The sequence below is a fragment of the Aulonocara sp. 'chitande type north' Nkhata Bay genome, linkage group LG8 (genome assembly GCF_057382095.1).
Source record: "Aulonocara sp. 'chitande type north' Nkhata Bay isolate Kocher_YH1m ecotype deep benthic linkage group LG8, A_spYH_male_GT1.1, whole genome shotgun sequence".
NCBI lineage: Eukaryota > Metazoa > Chordata > Actinopteri > Cichliformes > Cichlidae > Aulonocara > Aulonocara sp. 'chitande type north' Nkhata Bay.
In genome coordinates, this window is record NC_141351.1 from 20,644,276 (window position 1) to 20,666,541 (window position 22,266).

The 22,266-nt window shown below is 41.6% G+C and overlaps 1 protein-coding gene across 12 annotated transcripts in view; it reads right to left on the reverse strand.

Moving 5' to 3' along the window:
* tanc2b (tetratricopeptide repeat, ankyrin repeat and coiled-coil containing 2b) overlaps positions 1 to 22,266 on the reverse strand; it is a 189,211-nt gene that overhangs the window by 11,374 nt on the left and 155,571 nt on the right. For 10 of the 12 annotated variants that reach the window (XM_086304207.1, XM_086304201.1, XM_086304200.1 and 7 more), the window contains 16 exons: positions 13,310 to 13,348; positions 12,103 to 12,384; positions 11,781 to 11,905; positions 9,668 to 9,899; positions 7,883 to 8,052; positions 7,465 to 7,743; positions 6,791 to 6,958; positions 6,153 to 6,313; positions 5,690 to 5,798; positions 5,452 to 5,574; positions 5,020 to 5,256; positions 4,729 to 4,935; positions 2,475 to 2,568; positions 1,180 to 1,313; positions 837 to 960; positions 12 to 187 (listed from right to left, as the gene is read on the reverse strand). In XM_086304207.1, coding sequence (XP_086160333.1) covers positions 12 to 187; positions 837 to 960; positions 1,180 to 1,313; positions 2,475 to 2,568; positions 4,729 to 4,935; positions 5,020 to 5,256; positions 5,452 to 5,574; positions 5,690 to 5,798; positions 6,153 to 6,313; positions 6,791 to 6,958; positions 7,465 to 7,743; positions 7,883 to 8,052; positions 9,668 to 9,899; positions 11,781 to 11,905; positions 12,103 to 12,384; positions 13,310 to 13,348 — 2,660 coding nt within the window. The remainder of the gene's footprint in view (positions 1 to 11; positions 188 to 836; positions 961 to 1,179; positions 1,314 to 2,474; positions 2,569 to 4,728; positions 4,936 to 5,019; positions 5,257 to 5,451; positions 5,575 to 5,689; positions 5,799 to 6,152; positions 6,314 to 6,790; positions 6,959 to 7,464; positions 7,744 to 7,882; positions 8,053 to 9,667; positions 9,900 to 11,780; positions 11,906 to 12,102; positions 12,385 to 13,309; positions 13,349 to 22,266) is intronic. The other 2 variants (XM_086304204.1, XM_086304205.1) reach the window with 1 other exon arrangement.

Consider the following 22,266-nt stretch of genomic DNA (forward strand, 5'->3'; position numbering starts at 1 on the left):
TAGCTACATACCACTTCAGAGTCGCCGTAGAAGGCAGCCAGGTCGAGGGGCGTGCGTCCGTTCTTGTCCGCGTGGTCAGTGGCGGCTCCGCTCTCCACCAGGCAGCGGACAACAGGTAAATGGCCTTTCAGACACGCCCAGCTCAGAGCAGTTAGACCCTCCTTATCCATCAATGACAGGGAGGCTCCTGGGACGGGAAACAGTAGCAGGAACAGTGAGACGCAGCCAAGCGTATTTTTGTACTCCATCTCAGAGTAATCTCCATCTGTGGTTGGCTGGTTTGTATTTGTGCGTCTCTGTTTTTTTAATAACTAACTGCTGTATTACTTTTGATTGATTTTGTAAATTTGCCATTGATTTCATTTGGATCCAATTACAGTAAACATAATTTGAAAACCGTAATTAGGTTCAGTTTTATTAGTGCAGTCAGTATTCTTGTGTTGTAATCTCAAATAAATTTGAGGCAAATATATTTGCTTTAAATCTTTTCCATTTTAAGGGGATTTTCTTTTATCCTTCGCTGGCTCCTGTGACCTGTCAAATCTGATTCTCCTGCCATCCATCATGTCTGACTTTGATATACAACTTTGTGTTTGCACCCAGTCCAAATACAGAAACATTTAGCAGTGCTAGCATGACCATCAGGCAAATACCGACACATATTTCTTCCCTTCACTATTTGAGTTCAGAAGATCTGTTGAGAGATGTGCACAAACACTTCCCAACAACAATTACAATGTTGTATCGGTTTCCTGCTGTGACAGAAGTATTTTTTTAGCTAAATACATTGACCTGACTGAGTTTCAATTTGCTTTCAAGTTCTTTTCTTTATTCACCTTGAGCTAGTAAAAACTCAACAGTTCCCAGGTGTCCTTCTGAGGCGGCCATCATCAGAGGCGTACGACCCTGCTTGTCAGCCAGGTTCACATCTGCTCCATGTGTAAGTAAAAGGTCCACAATCTGCAACACCCAATGCAACATCAAAGAGATAAGTTAACACGAAAACTGCAGCTAGAAATTCATTTTTAAAACTATTACTCTGACAGTTAGATTAGGCAACAGCAGGGAAAATTAAGCTTTTCCCAAAGCCTAATGAGATGCATCCAAATTTTTCATTTTTTTGCAAGTTTTCAAAGCAAAATATATTCATTTAGCAAATAGGATCAGGTGGCCACTGACCTGCCAGTGTCCCTGCCGGACGGCGCTGAACAGTGGGACGATGCCTCGCCTGTTGGGCTGAGCCACAGCTGCACCCTGCTCCAGTAACAGACGGCAAACCTCCAGCTTCCCACGACCAGAGGCTGCAGTTAGAGCTGAATGCACAGATACACAACCGTGTGATGTTATGGCTAGTTAGGAGCACAAAATTAGCATATTATCATCTGCTCATTTCCAACTCCATACTTTTTTGCATAATTGCATATCTTCGTTTTTTAGTAAGTCAAAAGAATCCTTATTAATCTCATGCTGGGACTTGAGCCCCTAATTCATCCTCTGTCTGAAGTAAGCCATTTGAACGCCTTTCCCTTTCACTTTATTCTAATTTGAATAACAGACTTGAGAGACTGCTGAGCCCGATGACCATATTAAGGATATCCTCTCTCTGTGAGAAAGAGAGTTTAGACCAGTATGAAGCTCGAGCTTTAGGTTCATAGAGATTACACTTACACATACTGACTTGATTATTGCTTTAATGTACATAAGACGCAGGTACTTTAAGTGACGAGGAGAGGAGAGATGTAATTGAAATCATTTCAGCAGACTGAATCAGAGCGGCAGCAGACCTGGTAGTGTGAGCCCAGCTTCAACCTACTTGTTCTTTGCTGGAGAAACATTTAGGTATATCATAAACTCTAAGTGTCAATATGCATAGTCTCCCTCAGGCTGTTAACATACTTCCACTTGACCTATCTAGTAACACTGGGATTGGAAATCATGTGCCAGAACAGCTGTTACCCTTTTGAACCCTTATAAACAATGAAAGCAGAGCTGAATGACTCCCCCTCTTCAACAGTGAGAAGACAGTCGTTCCAAAACTGTAGCAGGGGCACTAAAGATTGCAATGAGGTTTTATAGCTCTAGGTTATAATGATACATTACATTTCTCAACATCCTGCAATCAGACTAGTCATTTCTAAGCACCCTAGAGCTCAGTCAAAGCCCCCCTCCTCTCCCCTGTGTGGGCCCAGCCCTGTCTATGCTCCAATGACACCACTGCACTGTCATCAGCGTCTGACGCAGCAGCAGCCAGCAGCAGACACACAAGAAACATCTCCCACATCCGCACTGCAGCGCTCTGCCTCGCAGTGAAAAACCCTCTCACAGAAACTCCATCAGTCTGAACTTTATGGGGAAAAAACGATGATACATCTTTGCATTTGCACAGGGGATTTAACATGAGCATTCACAGTCATCTGTTATTCTGAACTGGTGGTTTTAGATGCATAATGCTCAGTTACAGTATGGATTCCCACCTGTCTCTCCCCACAGAGTGTCAAAGTTATTGATCTGAGCCCGCTCCACCTCCTCTTCATCTTTCTCTGGCAGGTCCAGCAGGTAAGACACGATCTGATGGGGAATAAGATTCAAGATGGCACTGATTAATGTCCAAGTTTCCTCTTACAGAGCGAAATCTACTACCCTTTAAATCTGTTGTAATCTGATCTGAGAGACCGGATTGTACACAAGTCATCAGCAACAGTGCTGACAACCAGATCTCTGCCAGTCAACTGCAGAATATATTTATATTACAGTGAGCTGACATTAGGAATCGCATTACATTTACCATCCAGCTTAACTTCATATAATTCATATATTTAAAAATGTCCAAAGTGCTTTTTCTCCAAACCCTACAGCAGGTACGTGTGATTAACAGCTGGTAGTTACACACAAACATACCAGATAGGCCAATTATCAGCAATCATCACGCCCATGTTTCAGTGACACATTGTGTAACCTATTGTATGTTTATCCAATTATCCAGTTTTAAATATGAAAACTGTTCTGCTGATTAAATAGGCACATTTGGACAGTTGAGTATTCAGAGCATCATTTTCTTGTCCCTCTTAAAAAGACCAAAAGCCTCTTTATTCTGAATCTAATTAAGTTCTCAGAAATGAACCGCATTTCAGTTCTCATACAGCGGTCTGTACTACTCCCCTCCCAAAACAGAAAGAAGTGGAAGACATCGCTGCATAACTGAGCGAGAGGATAGGAACATCACAATCTGAGAAATAAACTCCTAACAGGCCTCAGCTGGCAGCTTGATTAACTTTGTGGTGGTTTGGGAAGGGAGTAGCACATCCTATTGTGTGAAAACAAAGTCCCAGAAGAAAATTATTCCTAAGGGGACAGCAAACCTATAAAAACTGAACTTGTACTCTGAAATCTGAATTTTGAGCTGAGCTAACATGATCAGCTGGAATTTTAACACCATAAAACTGTCAATGGGGTTGAAAAACAAACAAAAAACAGGAGTGATGTTTGAAAAAGTATATCTGTGGCTAGTGTATCAAAAAGCAAATGAATGAATGAATGAATAGCAATGAGTGACTGCATTGTTCACCATTTACAACATTTCTGATTAATATAATGCTAATAGCCTTACTTTAAAAAATAGTGGCATTTCTAAGTGACTTCAAATGTGTAAAAGTTAATGTAACCTTCCTTTTCTTCCCCCAACAAGTGATGACTACAGAGAGCATCTTTAACAGATGGCTTACACAGCAGAACAAGCCTCAATGAGAAATTCTATAGTTATTGCTTCTTTTACAGGGTTACTAAATCTGATTTACCACCACCATTGGTGTGAATGCTGTACATGAAGCCACAAAAATGGTGCAATAACAAGTACTTCTAACATTTTATGTCACTTTTTTTTTATTACAACTTAATACAGAGACTCAACAAAATGAAAATAGTCAATAATAGAAATAAGCTCAAAGGAACTGAACAGCAGTGGTATTCAATTAAAATTTAAGGCGGTCCAGTTAGGCTCCAGAACATCAAAGTTCCATATGCATTATAATTTAATGCAGCAGGCTAAAAGTTTGATCAGTGTCTGTATATAGTCAACAACTGACTGTCAAGTATAACTTATTAAAAGTGTTTCAAAGATATTTATTATTACATTTCACAATGTCCTGGAGGACACTCTGATAATAAAATAATAAAAATGTGTTAACGCTTGTTTTCAAAAATGAAAAAAAAAAAAAAAATACAAATAAAGTACTTAATTAAAGAAGTTAAATAACAAAAACATGTAGTTTGAGATTCCTGTTTTCCTTAAGTACGATTCTCATGTAAACCATCTCAGCTTTAAGCCTTTCCCTCTGTTTGTTTCCCTGATTTATGCATGGTTTAGACTTATGCAGGAAACCTACACTGTAACTTCCAACATAACGAAACCTTTTAACCGCAACTTTCCACGTAACCTGGCGTACACATACCGAGACATGTAACCACATGTCGGGTCAATGCAGTCCGCAACAACTTGAATAGCATGGAAGGATGCAGCATTGGGTTCAGAAGGGTTACATTCAGTTACATCATGAGTTAGGACGTAGATTTCCTGCAGAAATCTAAATCATGCATTGATTGCAAGTCTAAATCTGTCTGTAGGTGACTAGGCTTGAGTACCCAGGTTTTAATCATCACGTTAAGATTTGAAGAACCATTTATGTGGCATAATAACCCAAATTCGTCCCCATTCATGTGTCCCTGCTGTACCTCTGTGTATCCCATACTGGCTGCAGCGATAAGAGCCTGCTGGACTGCGTGACTCTTGGTGAAGGTCGACTGTTGTTGAGTCTGCGGTGACTGCTGTTGCGACCCCATACTCCAGTCACACTGGATAAGATATTTCACAACCTCCATGTGGCCCCTGAGGGCTGCGTGAACCAGCGCGCACTGACCATTCTTATCCAAGTGGTCCACCTGGTAGCAGGATATAGATTTGATCAAAAACATGTTACATGGAAATCAGGCCAGTTTTTCCCCTTGCCATTTCCGTTCACAAACCTTCGCTCTCCTGCGGCAGAGTGCAGTCACAATTGTCATATGCCCGCCAGCAGCAGCGTAGCCCAGCGGCGTGAGGCCGCTTTCAGACTGTGCGTCAACAGAAGCGCCAAACTCAAGCAGCAAAGCCACCATGTCCATGTAGCCCAAATGGGAGTGGACACAGAGGATGGGGGCGTTGTTCAGCACCTCTGTACGGTAGTTCACATTGGCGCCGCCCAACATCAGCAGCCGGCTCACCTAAACAAATGGATTAAAGACAAAAATAAAGAAATATGAGGAAAAGCTACCACTGCAAACTATGACTTTGGGTATTCAAACCATCTCAGTCCAGAGAGAGGCAGATCTCTTTGAAGCATAGTCAGAGAAGTTTTCATTTTTTAGTATCCAGAGTGTTTTTGAATATCCTCCTCTCAGCCGTGCTAGCACCTGTACCTTGATGTTTGGAGTGTAGAGGTTTCGGAGTGAAGAAAGAGCAGCTGAGAGACCCTCTGTGCTGTAGGATACCCACAGGCCTTGCAAGATGGATGAGGAAACTCCGACTTTCTTGCTGAGACCCTTGAAAAGAGAGAGACAGTGTGTAAATATTCATTACTGCAGAGCTAGACCACAGCTGCGTGGGGGCGTGTATGTGTGTATCTATAGACGAGTGTGAGGACAAACAACAGTATACCTTGAAGATATGTGCTTTGAGGATGTGATGGCCCAGCTCAATCGTCTGCTGCCTGTTCAGCTTGTTCTCCAGCCGAGAGAACCAGAAGGCCAGAAGGGTGTGCCCACTCCTGTGGAGACAGAAAAACACTTTCAATACTTGAGACTGAGTCATCAGGTCATAACATTTTGTTATCTGTGGAGTTTTAATTATAATGCAGGAAAATAAAGTGTAAACAGAGACGTTTGCATTTAAAGATTCTGATTATGTGACACTATAGATGCAATTTTAAATATAATGAGAATACTGCCTGTGAATTCTTCACAGCTTTCTCCCCAAAAATCCAATAAGCTGTTCACATGTTCCCCAAAATCCGGTTAATAAACCTCTGTTTTATTATGATTTTATTAAACCTTCTTACGATCATCTTCAGCAATCATGATGGGGAGAGTCTCTTTTCTCATGTCTGCCTGCCCCTTCTCACCTAGGGTCGCACAGGAATTTTGTTTTTTCCCCTTCTTCTCTCCAGATCAGCCACTCTCTGAAGGAGGGGTGAACAAACATCCTGGTGCCATCCCTCCTCTTCACAAGGAAGACCGACAAGTTATCTACACGCTGCTGGAAATCCTCCCAGTCCAGGGTGCCCTGTCACCACAAACATGGTCTCAATGTTAAAGATCGGAGATCAAAAGCATGCGTTTATCAACAGTTATGTCCTGAAGGATTTGCTGCCTAGATGACGTCGATATCAGTCAGGGAAGCAAACAATACTGCACAAATACCACCACAAATATGAGTAATAAGAGGATGATGTTTTAATGTTTAAAGACATGAAAATCTTCCTTCTATAATAGTATTTCAGCAATTTTGAAGTTTTTCAATATATTTGTATATTGAAACCCATTAAAGAAAACTGGTTATTTTCTGTCTACCCCTACTCAGAAGCCAGCAGTGTTTAATTAATCATCAACAATAAAAAGCATCAAAGCTGAATTTTATTTCCTCCTTGCCCCTTAACAGGATGTCTAGTTTTAATATCAACAAGAACACCGTTTTCTTCCACTGACGGCCTCACTAGAAGGTCCAAAGGTCTGAGGTGTTGTGTGTTTTGGAATAGCTTACCTGCAGCGAACCAGCGTTAATGGCCTGATATATCTGCTCATCATTCAGCGGGTGGAGCGAGGCCACAGCCACGTTGAGCAGGGGAAGCGCCCGTTCAAACGATGACTGTGTGGGGAAGCGCATGTTGCACTGCAGCAGGTATACCTCAGCCAGGTTGACTGGAACCACCTGAGGAAGGAAGGATGGAAGGAGGGACTCTGATTTGTAATGCTGATTTCCTCTGGATATAACCCTACACCACATGAATAATGGATCATGTTTGTACAGCCCATCTTCAACTATTCCACTTTCTCTTCCTTAGAGAGAAGAATGTGGATTTATCAGATGTCATTTTTTAATGTTTTTTTTAAGAAATAAAGTTTGGAAGCCTGTCTGAATACATGAAATTAAATGAATCTGGGGCCGTGAGATAAAATATTTCATAATGAAATACTACAACAAAACATTTCAAATGCATAATTTATGAAAGATGTGTTGTATTCAGACTGTCAAAAACAGAGTTATTTGAAAGTACTTCTACACAATGCATGTCAGAGTGCAGGTAAACAAAAACAGCTCTCCAGCAGTGCATCTGCAAATAATAAGTGACGTGCATGCACAGACTTCATTAATTCTGAGGTCAGTGTCGGGTTAGGTATATTAGCATAAGTGTCAAAGCCATAACAAATTTATACCTTATAGCTGGAGCTTTTGAGGACAAGGTAGCCCTTCTCAATGAGGTCAAAGGTGAGTTTGAGGTACAGGTAGGATCCCTGGCTCAGGGCCTTGAGGTGGGTGCTGAGCTTGCCGAAGGTGGTGTTGTCCATCTTGCCATTGAGCGAGATGTTGTTCTGGATCTCCGGGCTGCTGTGGATGCGGTGCAAGATGTAGCCCTGCAGGTCCTGGTCTATGGCATCATTCTCCTCCAGGCTGTCCAGAGAGATTCGGTGAAAAGGCAGCGCGTTGGTGATCTCCTGGAGAGTCAGAATGATTTCAGTTAGGAAGTCATTTTTCATGACGTTGGTAGAACGATACTGTTAAACTGTAGATACTCACAAGTACAGGAACTCATATAGAGGTCAAAAATAAATAATAAGATGGTATGACTTCTACCTGTAGCGTGGTCCTGACTGTGACCACCAGTTTGAGCCAGGGAGGGAACTTATTGATGGTTTTGGTGAGGAAGGAGACAATGGTGTCTCCATAGTCTGGTTTGTGGAACTCAGCCTCGTTGAGGCCGTCAATGAGGATAATGAGATCCTCCTCAGAGTTAATCTTCCTCTCTGAAAAACACGGGGTGAAGGTTAGAGGAAGTTCAGGCAGGCCATGAAGTCAAGCTCAGCCCCAATTGCTGCAATCGAGTCCACATCACCTTATGGCGCAGCTAAAAAGCATGCTGCTTTAACCTGCCTACAGCTGCTGCTCCCTGTGCAAGCCACTTTGCAAACCTCCTCCACCCCAGTTTCTCCTTTCATCTGTGTCTTGCTGCTGTTCTCCTCAGCCCTGGCTTTCCATGTATGTATGAGGAAGTTTAACAGAGGTCCCAGAACAGAACCATTCTGCCAAAATATTCATTACTAAAGAAGGAAATGTAATTTTTTCTAGACTACAGTTGTCCTGACTGAAATATCTTCCCGAGCCCACAACACAACTGAAGATCAAGCACTGAGAAAGAAATTTGATATGGTAATAATTATACTGTGAGTACTTTGAGTATAAGGAAATTAATATTGAACCAATGTGTCAAGTCAGGGAATAAATTAGACTGTGAAAGGGCACAAAGTTTGAATTGTGAGAAAAATACTTTTAACTTGTTAAAAATTACAGCTCAATATGTAAATTATCAACACATTTAGACCTACAGAGAAAATTAAGTGAAAACATGTAATAAAAAGATGAACCTTTTTATGTATTATAAACAGCTCAGGACCTCAAACAGCTGAAGTGAAACTACTAATGTCTGAAAGGGAAAGATGGAGCTTACAGACATCTCAAATGTAGCTGCTCTAAACCTTAACAATATAATGTTGTCAAACACATAGAGCAGATCAAGTGCAATATGCATGTTTTCTCTGAATTGTAATGGTTACTATTTTAAACCACCTATCCCAGCCTTTCTTTAATCTGTCCTACCTTAAAGGCCCTGTCAAACCTGCCAGTTGTACTCCACTTGCCCAGTTTCCTAAAAAAAATTGTTCATAGCATGCCAAGATAAGACATTTTTTTCCTGTTAATAGGTCTTTATGAATCACCTTGGTGGTGCAAAAATACTATTTCATGCCTGTCAAACTGTTATATTTGGCATTTTTCATAGATTCAACTAAAAAAAACAGAGGAAAATCAGGTTTTTTGTGACAGGCAACAAAGTGCCTAAAGATACAATTTAAAAAATTTTCTTTGCTAAGCTGTCTGTTTACTGCCTATTTCCTTTGAGTTTGGTGCCCTTTTAATGCTTGATTTATAGGTCAGGGTTAAGTGGCTTAAAAATAAACATTGATCTGAAAATGATTCATGTACAAGGACTGGACTGAAAATGAATAAAAGCAGCCAATGTCCAAAGAACATTTTTGAAATACCATCAAAAAACCTGGAGAACTATTGCTCAAGATCATTTTTAAAATTAACTGGCTAACTGGAAGTAAAATATAAAGAAAGACATACTCAATTTCAACCACCTGTCCACTACTTTTACTTAATACTACACTTAAAGCTATTTATTACGTTTAGTGACAATTTTTTGCAATTTCAAACTGGTAGCTATAGTTTAAGTTAATAATCTTCCAGTGTTTTCCTTTTTTTTTTCAGAATTATATTTTTCCCTCTTCTCCCTAGGTTAGTTGAGCTAATCTGTCCACATATGCAGAAATACTTGAGAAATACAAACTCTAAATGCTTCACCTTTGTAAAGTGCATCCAAAGGCTCTAGGACCCCTCTCCTAAAGGAGGCCAGGGGGTCCTGGACGCAGGACCGCAGACTCAAGATGCTCTGCAGGTGTGGCTCCCTCAGCAGCTGCTCCCTATAGGCGACTAGGTGCGGTGAGCGGCACAGGAGAGCCGCAACATTGTGCACAAATTCTGGCACCAGGCAGGTGTAGGCGTTATCTGCCTGGCAGTAGTGGTACGCCACCACCTGGGGGCGACAGAGAGTTGGGAGAAGATTGCAAGCCAGGTCATTTGGAGAATTGTAAAGGTGAACACTCCCCATTTCCCTCTGGTACTCCCAACCTTGAGCAACCTTTGGATATTGCAAACTCAAGATCGGTGTCAAGGAGCACTTGGGGACACATGACACACTTTTAGAAATAACACTTTTTTCAGGGCTCCGTCAGTGCAAAGCCAGCTTTCCCGGTGTACAACAGCTACAACTCATTTGGGATTGAGTCAACTTCATGGTGGATGATTGCAGCATAATGAAACATAATACTGCTCGTTTCGCTGTATGGTTTTAGCTATTAATAATTCATCGCTTCCGGCTGCCAAAAGAGACTGACTCTGAGTTAGTTCATGCATGCTCATGTGTGAGAAGACTGTTGTACGAAGGAGTCAAGTGTTAAACTGTCATAATTCACAGCTACGTACTTGAAACATGTTCAGATTAACTGATTAAGCAAATATAAGAATGAGTTTTAAAAGAAGAAAGTTATTTTTGCACAGGCACATGGTGAGATGGAAAATAGCAGAGGGCAGGTGAATTTTCTGAGAGGTTAGCCGGCTAAACAATAGCAGCAGGTGTGACCGAGCACTCCAGGGGACTAAGAGATCACAAAGAGCTTGAACTTTCAGAAGCGGTGGCAACGATCAGAGGGCAGTGAGAAAAAAGGAAGGGGGTAAAAAAAAGAAGACTAATCAAAATGGAATGCTAATTTTTGGTCACAGTGGAATAAAGGGCTTTAAAACAAAAGGGGTGAAAAAGGGAGTGAGCTCAATTATTAATTCACAGAGTTAACACGATCTAATAGCCTGGCTGGGAAATGGCTTTCTGCAGGTATAAATATTTCATAAGGCTCCCTGGCAAAGTTGTTTTTTCTTTTTTAAACACATCTGCATAATGCATCAGGCTGGGACTGGGGATGCAGATGGCTACGCAGCAGGGGAAGGAGGGGGTACTGAGGTGCAACAGCAGACAGGAAGAAGAGCAGGAAAGAGAGCCGGCTTCACACATCACAAAGGGTTTACATCGCGGGCAGGTTAGAGGAAGTTAATGCTCAACATTTAAAAGCATTTACCACAACAAAGAGCCACACACGTAATTTGGAACGTTTCAAAAGGGCAAAGGCAAAGTCGCAGCTTATCTCCAGCACCTGTTTTTGAATTCTACCACCTCAGGACTAAGCCCCTTGTGAGTGCCTGCTGGTAGCAAGAAACTTTCTTTCAAAAGCTTGAAACTGCATAATTTCTGACAGAACATGAGCCATCTCTGCGCATGTACTTGGTAAAGGTATTTTCAAAAGAGCATGTCACTGGCTATCCTACTAACAATGTGAATTTAAGACATGAAAAGACAATTATCTTATCAAATCAAGGAAATTTCAAGGCTAACCTTAAATCTAAGATGACCATTTAGATGATTGAATAGAAATTTTTTCCCCTCGGTAGTCAGATACGCTTTGCAAAATCCAAAACAATACAGAGGCATGCAAATTCTCTTGACACAATATTTGGCAACTGATTTTGCTGTGAAAATAAAAGTCGGGGGATATGGAAGTGCCAGGAGGTAGAAATACACATGAGTGGTTTGAGCTTGTGCACTTACACTGCCTTAATATACGGCAATCAAATAAGAGCAGCAAATTTCATATTACAATCACTTCAAGCACACTTATTTGTGAAGCAAATGGTTGAAAAATAGATAATTTGCATTTGTAAAAGCACTCTACGAGAGGGGGGAAAAGTCAAAAACACACCAATCAGCTGTAGTGTTTTGATACTTTGAGACAAATGTTTAACCCGGATTCTTTTTCTGTGTTTTGTCTGTTTACTGCAGGCTGAAAAGTGAAGGTGTGTCCAGTACCTGAGATGCCAGCCTCCTCATGGCTTCCTCCTGACGTCGCCTCATCTCTGGGGTCCCGGGACAGCTGCCTCCTCCGAGGGTGCCATGCGTAGGCTGGGGTTGGGTAAGAGGAAGCCCCTCTCCATCTGGACACAAGGCAGCCAAACACACTCAAGGGCAGCTCAAATATGTGAAATATTTTTACATAACGGCTGAAGACTCATTAAGATTTCCAAAGTACTGCAATTTTAAACTGGAAGTCAGCTTGGTTTTTTTTTTTGTGATTACTAAGATTGTGCAGTCAAAACCAGGCAAACCATATTTAAAATTAACATATGCCTACGTTTGGGTGAGGCCTGGGGGCTGTCTGAAGCAATCTGTCTCATGCGGGTGCCGTGGCAGCTGAGCGCCACCAAGCGAGAGATAATCGCCGTCTTGCCGAAGCCGATGTTGCCTACTATCACCACGCCCTGGTTGGTGCTGACGTTGGGGTTGTTGAGGTGGGCGTCGATCTCTTGGAAGAGCCATTCGCGGCCGGTGAAGACCGAGTCCATGGTGATGCTGGGCACCTCAAACAGCAGAGGTTTGAGGGCGATGTCTTGAGGCCGATAGGGAGCAAAACGCACTGCGGGGTTATAGAGAATGAGTTTGTGGTATTTCAGCGACAAGCTGTGTCATTACTTTAATATTTTGCAATAATAGTCCACCTTGTAGTTGCGTTAATACAAGTAATAATATATTATACAGCGTGCATGAACTCGATATAGGTGCATACAATGTATCCATCTGTATTAGTGCACAATTAGCTACACATTGGTGCACAATATGGCAGTAAATGCACCACTGATTTGACGTTTTGCACACTTATCCCTACAAGTTGTAGCTGGAGTAATCCACTTTCTGGAACACTAAAGGCAAGAAAATTTAACTTTAAAGACGTAAAGATGACAACTTTTTACTTCGCAGGAATTTATTATTCACACCATTTTATTGTCGATCTTCCCCACTTACCAGCCCATATTTTACAACAAAACAATCTTTGAGTTCACGCGGTTGTCAAAGATATTTTTTAAGAAGTCGAGGGAGTGACTGCTTTTAACAGTCATGGTCGACTGTTGATTCTACTCACTAGGGGGAGTAATTAAACTAAAGTCCTGCAGAGGTTGGGCATCTTTTCAGCACAACATATGGACCATTAAAGACTAATGAGGCTAAAATGAATCTGGTATGAACTTCAGAAGCTGTGTGATAAAAATCTGTGTAAAAATGTAGTCTGCTGCCTCTGAGTGTCATCTCCCAGGCCTCATCTTTTAAACTGGTTGGAGTTTTGAGAGTAAAAACACGCTCTTTTCTAGACGGTGTCACTCCTTTAAGTGTTATCTCAGCATTTGGCAGCTACGCCCGATTTCGAGCTTAGAGTTTTACGTGAATAATCCAAACGCTTTGCTGGTGAGAGTGTTGGAGCACATGTAGCGCATTAGCCAGCAAGCAGAGCGAGTTTGAGCAGAACACGCTGCCTGTTGCAGCAAATGAAAGTTGAAGTAACTTACGTGACTGCGATTGCCAGGCATGGGTGCTATTTGCAGAAGCTGGGACAAACAGCAAGCGAAAGACAGAGAGAAGAAGAAAGAGGGTAATGAGAGAGAAGCAAAAATAAGGCAGTGAGGACAGGAATGGAAACTGACAGCGGTGTGCAGTGTGTCAGAGCACAGGGTAAGGTGTAACTCAGTGGAGGGGGGGGGGGGGGGGGGGGAGGAAGCAGCAGCATCAGCACATCATCATGTCAGAAATATGGGGAACCACCAGACCAGGGTCGATTACTAATTGAAATCCTTTGAATTACATTGAGCGCATTTCTCAGCATGTCTGGAGGGGAGGTTGGAGAGGGTTTGCACTTTTGGGAGAATCTAATTGGTTCCATTGCGCTGGGCGAGATCAATCAATCCCCATAAAAGTAATTGAATCCAGTTCGAGCAGTAATTCGACCCCGTGAAGAGAGACTCCAACCTCAACTCCACAGCCTATTTTGCTCAAATGTGCGCATGTGCATGTGTGTTGAAGCCCGTTAACTGCAATTTCACGTAAAATATTCCAGAATCTGAAGTTATTACAGGGAACCTCAAACGAACTGTAAAAATCTGATTTTCACCTTGGTTTTCGTTTTGGGTTGTACGCTGGGGTAAAGTTTAATCAGATTCTTACAGTATGCAGTGAGAAACAGCTGCTGGTCAGATAATAGCCAGTGCAGTAGTTCATTTCACACTCTGCAGCATAGTAGCAAAAAAAAAAAAAAAAAAAAAAAAAGCATGCTGTGAGTCAGAGCAGTAGAAACTATACATTAGGAGAAAGATGGTGAACGTGTACAGATTTCTTTCTTCAGTGTGTGCAGGTACAGTGCTGCAAATTATGCAGGGGGCAAGGAGGGAGTGAGCATTGCATTAGAGCTGTATGTCTTTTCTAAAAGACTTCAGTTTGCTGATAATGAGCTGATATTGCTCTTAATGTCCTGTACCACACAGCACTTCAAAGTGCTGTTGCAAGCACTAGCCCTTTTTCCAGGAATGCTAATTATAATCGCAGAATCAAAAAGAAATGTGACGATTACGCTGAGAATATTCTGTCTTATACAATCAGCAGAAATGCAGATACATATGGAAGTGGGTAAAATGCTGCTCTACGTTTATACCAAATGAACGGCCAGCACTGCGTTTTACTACACTAAGCTGTGTGCCAGCTGCAGCCCAGTGTAATAAAAGACGTTTCATCCATATTCCCAGGTCAGATTATTTTAGTGCTAACTCAACAAACACACACAGAGGCAGACAGAAGCGACTCTGTGCTGATGTAAAATTCTTCCAGTTGGGTTTTACGCTAGGAAGGATGCGAAACTGGTGATCCGAAAGCCACCCAGTGTTGCAACTTACAATAGCTTAGATACCTCAGGTCAATGAAGTAGGAAGCTAAATACCCAGAGACTCAGTTTTAAGTGGTGCTAATCCAATTATCTTGGGGGTGACTGAACGCCAAATGTGCCCGTAAAGCTTCTTCCGTCCTTGTGGAATTACTAAGCGCAACCTCACACCATCCTCCAAATGGCAGAAACGATTACATCTCTTCATGCACGTTAAGTCGCACAGCCACCGCTGCTCCACTGTGTCAGGTATTTCAGGAAAACATGGCAGCCATGTTGTGAACAGGGGCTAGGGGAGTTGTTTGGATGGTGAGAGCAAGTGTGTGTGCGCGTGTGCACGATTGAGAGGGATGGTTGGCAGTTACTCATAATCCTGCCCATAACACTCCACCTCAGGCAGCATTGAGCAAGGTATCACTCCACCTCCCCCCTCCTCCTCCTCCTCCCCCTCTAACGCCAACCCTCCACGGCCAGACGGAGTGAGAGTCTCAGACTTTTTAATTATTCACCAGGTGAGGATGACTCACGGTGACTGAACAGCCTTGAGGAGGGAGAAAAAGAGGAGGAGGAAGATGAGAAGCAGAGGAGGAGGAAAGGAGAGGAGAATGGGAGGTGGAGGACAGAAACAAGAAAAGAGGGAAGAGGAAAGGAGAGTGAAACTGGCACAACAGTGAAGGAAGAGGGGATATATTAGGGAAGGAGGATGTTAAGCAGTTTAGATGATCACCGCTTGTTGCAAGGGGCTCTTGGGGAGTGTGGTGATGGGTTATCTCAGGTCAGGTGAACAACTTCCCAGCTTAAACTTAGTTTGTTGAAGGATTGTTTTTCTGTAACTCGAGTTATGCCTTATAGCAGTTGATGTAGAGCTACAGCTAAGCAAATACATGGCCAGAACAACAGGAACTTACATAATATTTGCTGGAAAAAAAAATCTGATCTTATGTAATTTGCAGAGCAAGCTTAGAGCAACATATTACACCTGGATGTGCATATGGCTAATGCGTGATCTTAAAAATAACGTGGTAACCGAATGATCATTTCACAAATACTATTTCCTTGTTGGCATAGCAATTACTTAACTTGTGTCTTAGAACCAAGCAAAGGAAAAAAAAACTATGTCATTACGTTACATAACATGCAAAACCCCCTGAAGAACCCCAACACACACTTAAATATTACAAACCTAGATAGCTGGAGTCAAAATGCATTTATCAGATGCAGACTGCATAAATTATGACTTTGTACTCGGAGAGCAAATAACAGTATCTGAAGCTCCGAACAAGTTGGTGCACTGTCATCAAATCTAGACCATTATCTAACCACATTAACTAAAGTAGAAATGAGAACCACCTTTCTTCTTCAGTTGTGTTTACTGTAAATAAATGTGTACTGTAAACACCACCGTAGTTCTAATTAGTGGCCCTAAACTTTTCTAGACATCACCTGATGGAGGTGCATGTCAGCAAATGTTCAATGCAACTGGACCGGACGTCAGAAGATCTTTAACCTTCAGATCGTGCAACATGCCGATCTTTCCCGGCAGGATCTGCATGATATCTGACAGCACTTGGAGAGTATAGGTAAAAGTCAGCTGTTTTCTGCAATCCAGGCAGCACCCTCACTTACACAAAGCTGAATAATTCTAGTAGAAGAAAATGTCTGAAGATGACAATTTCCAGCTGTGTGCCAACTGTGCGAAAAAACAAATGTGTGAAATAAGTTGGAAAACAAATTTTAGACCACCGTTTCACCGTTTTCACAACATGCATTTTGTTTGTTTTTTCTGACCTGCAGTGCTTTTGTATCCATATATAATGTTTGTTCTAAGTTCCCCCACTTCTGAACTCTACAGAATACTCTGTGAACAACAGAACTAGACGGCACTCTCCTACTGGTGCACAAAGCAAAACAAATAACTAATTAGCAAAGAATTAGCAGAAGTGAGTCTTTCCAGAACTCTCTATAATTAAAGCACTTTGAGGAGTTTCAAGAAGGAATTATTTTGTTTCAGCCTAATTAACGACTAAAGGAAGGATGCCACCGAGCAGAGTTGGGGAAGGAAGGGTGCCACCGAGCCGAGGTGGAGTACCACTAATGTTCACATCCTGTCACGCTGTTACAAATACGGGTGCGTGCACACATGTGACATGAAACATCTCTAAAAAGGGGATTATTTTTTTAAATAACCAGGTCAATGCTGCTCAGTTTTTCAAAAGTAATCGCTATGAAGTTCATTCTAAAAGGCTGAATGAATGAATGCACATTTGTAGCTCGAGCGAGTACTTGTGTCATATGTTTGCTATAAGTGGGGCTTGCTGGAAAGAAATTACCATGCTCAGGTTAATCAACAACAATAGATCTCTATGGCACAGATGAATGAACTGCATCATGCTTCATAGGTCATACTTGTTAGCGGCATCCATTTATTCTTTGCTTTGGTATTCTTGTGTCACTTGTTGACAGTAAGAAGAATACTGCACATTACAAACCTTATCCTTTAAATGTCTAATCAAATGCAGCGCTCAACTGAATTTCTAAGAGTTATTACTTACTTTTCACTCCTGTCAGGGAGTGTGTGTGTGTATGTGTGTGTGTGTGTATATATATATATATATATATATATATATATACACACACACATATATTAGGGGTGCAACGATACACAAAATTCACGGTTCGGTTCGATACTTTGGTGTCACGGTTCGATATTTTTTCGATACAAAAAAATGTTCATGCATTTTTAATTTGTCATTTATTAAAATTATAAATATATATTTTAACTCAAAAGTACAGTTTTTAAATTTAACCCTAACCCTTATGCCCGTTTTTTATTTTGACAGCGAATGCGCACCTGCGGACCACTTATGTGCAGCCCTGGTTATATAGCTCCTCATATTGCAGCCACAGAAATTCTTTTGTCCATGAAACCATAAAGCTGCACTTTCTTTTTGCCTTATAGTCTGATTTGTCATAACTTTTCCGTTTTGTGGTAAGCTTTTATTTGGCTGTCACTTCTTCACCCTGACCTGTCTTATTTGGCTCAGCAGAACTGAAATGCTTTTACACACTCACTCACATAAGCTCAGCGATTCTCTGCGCGATCAACCTCTCACATGTTTAAGCTTGCTGCGGGAGATTTCACTTGTCATGTTTGCATAGTAAGCTAACGATTAATAAGACGATGTCAGAGGAATTGGTGCACAAATTATCATCACTCACAGATCAGTGCTGTCGCTCTCTATACACAGTTCGCACGATTGCAAAGTGAAAGCAAAAAAACAAGCGCAAATTCAAACGCGACTTCAATATGTCACATATTGACAGTGGCTCACCGATGCCAATGACATAATTACCCAGCTACATTTCTGAAAGAATGCAAAAGCATTGACATATATTTTTCCTTCCTACAATAGCCCGACGGGCAGGGAAGAGATAGATTTTGGTAGCCCGACTGAAAAAATCGCTAGCTCCGGGACGTTGGGCTAGCGATATTGCGAGCCCTGTATCTGATTGAGGAATCACATCATCTTTGGAAAAGAGAGTTTATTACAGAGAAATGGCTCTTTCCAAAATAAAAGCTATACTATCCGCTTCTTCTGGGCTATATTCTCAGCAGCATAAGGAGAATCATGTGCTAACAGCTGTCTAAATGACTCGGCTAAAGTTAGTAGCATGCTTGCTTTTTTTTGTCTGCTTCCACTTGTCTTTGCACTAGGATGATGTCGGCGTAAATGTGCAGTCATATTCGTTGTGTTCCCACTAGTGCTTTCAGGTTAATCTCGTTGAAATGACCTTAACGCCACAACCGTTAACGAGCTACCACCGATAGCTCCGTGCATGGGGCTAGACGGCCAACACGTTAACGAGCTAACTGCGCTAACACACTAGCTCCCACCCATGTAATTGAGCATTGCGTGGCACATCCAACATACTGTTTTACTTTAGTCCATGACTCGCTTACCTTCAGGGTCATACGTCACATGAAAACCAAAATAATTCCAAACGCCAGATCTGAATGAGGGTGGGGGAGGTGCCCTGCCCTCTTCCTTCTGACGATGCTGTCTGTGTTGAGCGCTCAGTGGATCTGCGCTGGACAGTGCAGCCTAGGCGGAGTAGTCGAACGCAGATTCACTGAGCGCTCAACACAGACAGCATCGTCAGAAGGAAAATTGATAAAATAAATTACAAATGTTGTATTGTTCGATACATATGCATACCGAACCGAAAGCACTGTATCGAACGGTTCAATATCGATACGAATATCGTTGCACCCCTAATATATATATATATATACATATATATATATATATATATATATATATATATATATATATATATAAATAAATAAATTGGAGTAATAAAATCATTTGGAGTTAAAAATATTTTATCAGCCAAAAGGTGCAACCATCAGCCTGTTCTGTGTATGCGAGCCGAGGTGAAAAGATGGTGAGGGGTGAAGGGATGGAGTGGAGCGACGAAGACAAGGAGAGAGAACGCTAGGATAAATGCGTGTGCAGTGTACAGTTATGTGAGAGTTTGCGGTGAAAAGATAAGGTGGGTGGTAAATCTTAGAGGTAGGCAGGCAGGAGCACAAGAAGGTCCATTACAGTCTGACTCACTCTCCTCAAAACAGCAGCACAGCTTGGGCCCTCGATGGCTGGCATCAAACGAAGCTTCGACAGAATCAACCACAGAGAGAGCTGCATCTGTCAGCTGGCTACCACCTGATCAATACTGTACATAACCAACAGTCTCCAGTAAGTCCAGATCCAGCAACCTCTCATGCAAAATACCCAGCGAGCCTCTTTCTTAGATGTAGAATCTGTCTAAAGGTTTGCATTTCACATCTATTATTGAGAGCAGGGACCTGGTAATACAGCTAAGGTCCAGAAATATTTGGACAATGACACAATTTTTTAAGTTATCCTCTTATTTTAAATTCAGTGAGGCGATGTACAAAGTACCAGGATATGAGGAAGTGCAGACTTTCAGCTTTAGTTCAAGGGACTTCTTAAAGACTTTGCACTGTTTAGGAATTGCAGAGGCTCAAAATTAACTTGACAATTAACTGACAAAAATTTCCGTGGTCATGTGAGGCCTGTTCATTATTCTATTCATGTGTGAAGAATTACAAACCGGTACTATATAGTCAAAAATAAAGCAGGTCATCATTAGAAAATCAACAATCTGGTCAGCAACACCAAAAGGCTTTCAAGACAACAGAATACAACTGAAGTGGATGATCAAATAATCTTTTCTTTGGTTCATCCTTAAGTCTGAGTTTTCCCTACTTCAAGTCTGGTTTCAATTTCAAGAATTATTTGAGGTAATTCGTCCCCACATAATCTTCTGGGGAAAACACTGTTCTTCAATTCTCTTTTCTCTCTCTCTCTGTCTCATTCTCTGTCTCTCCTGTTGAAAGCAGAGGAGCAGAGCATTCAGGGAGGCACTGACACTGATCCAAGGAGGCAGAAAGCATGCTAGGATGCAGTCGTTTGGCTTGTAAACACACTTGGCTGCCCTTAGAGGAGGAAGGTTGAAACAAGTGGCTCTGGCAGTAACAGTGAGGCTTTGAGAGCAACTACTTCTTACCCAATGTCTCCTGTCTTTTCCCTTTTCCTTCATGTCCATGTCCCTCCTTCCCTTTCTCTTCCCTATAAAACCTCTTTGACTCTGTCGCCAGCCAGCTGCCCTTGAGCAGGGGAATCACATCGCCGCTCAGTCGAGCACAATCTCATCTAAGTGAGGTCTTAACAGGTGTTTAAAGCACACAGGGATGCATATCTGTGTTCGCTCGGATGGCAGAGGGCTGTCATTACAGCGCTCATTACTGGCTAAGTGATAGAGGAAGAAGGGCAAGGGGACACATAATGTGACATAAGGCCATTTGGCCATGTGGTAAGGAGGCTGCTCCATCACAGAGGCACTCGCTGCTTTCGAGACTTGAACAATGTGCAGTGAAGCGGACTCTGAATGTTAAGCACAGAGACAAATTTTATCTTAGTAGTGAGACAGTATGACAAAATGCTCATTGTGTGCGAAACGGAAGGACGACACGAGGACACAACAGACAACAGCCGGCGACATCCGGAGTTCACCACCAACAGCACAGCCGCACCACTGGTCTGTTATAAGAGCTTAGCGATACGTGCAGGCATTTGCATCTGAAAGACACCGCAGAGCGCAAACGAACCGTCACTGACTTTGATTTGAATTTTAAAAATAACTCGCTCGTCATGCAGCTTCGCCTTGCGAGATTTGTTGTTTGTGGATGAGAAACAGAACAGAACAGCGTCTCGATCGCTGCGTCTGAACTGTGGATGACGTGAAACAGCTGGCCGATCGGTGGAAAAAATTAAAACAAAACAAATTTACTGATCACAGAATCATCCGAGTCCTTGCAATGCTTCACTACAGTAAATGACTGCAATGGGTCAGTTTATATCATAGTACATATACATAAAAGATGGGCGTAGCCTCCAGGTCTGAAAAGTGAAGCCTTAAACCTGTGTTCTTTCTAGTGACCAGCAGGGGGCGGATTCTGTGGTTATTTAGAAATCCATGAGAAAATGACTACTGCTCACTTCATTTATGGCCTTTGTAAACTTTTCCTGTTGAGATTGTTATTAAACCCAGATCTCTAATGTTACCTGGTACAGCACAGTGTTCATTTAATAGCTTATGGTCTCTGAGAGTAAAATAACCAATTAGGAAGGATATGATTCACCACTGCATGAGTGTGCACTCTGCTTGGTTTCTCCGTGAGATCCACACCTCACTGTCATATTCCGGTTATAAAAACAAAGATCACACAAATGCTCAAATCCAAACTAAATGTCCCCATAATATTTAGAAAACAAACAAAAGAAATTAAAGAATTGGAGGATATTTTGTTGAAAACTATCAATACGTGGTGAACAGTCACCTACTGCCTGATTTGTACATAAATAAAGACGTTGTCATCACATATTGATGCAGAAATGGCACGAAAATTAAAGAGTCAAACAAAATGCTCAACGAAACCCAAGCACATGCCATACGGTATAAAAAAGATGGACATATACAGCATGGCATTTATTAATTTTTAGCATTTAAGTGCTTCATTCGATGTTATAACAAACACCTTTTGTTTTTTAATTGTTCTTTAAAGGTCAATTCATTATTTGGGATTGATACATGTGTTAAGGGTTTATGACCATATAACTTTGCCATCTGTCTGTGAGTCAAGCCATATTACTTTCTTTCCTATCATTCTTCCAATATACAAAATCCAGATATCCACTAGTTTGAGATTTGTACTTTTAGTTACTAAGATACCAGGATGTCAACTTTTCAGATTAATAATTTTCTATCATAATACATTCTTCATACCTTTGTATTTGGAGTCTTTATATAGAGAGGGGAAGACGGATCTCACTAATGTGCCAGTTTCTTCATTATTTCAATGCATAATCAGTTCAAGTCTGTAACGTGTAGCTCTCATAGCCAGCGTAAAGACAATGCTTAAAGTCTTTCGTACTGAACAACTGATAAGAAGGTTAAGTAGGTATATAAGGAGGTCCACGTTTGTGCAAATGTGTGTGTGTTTGTGCTCTC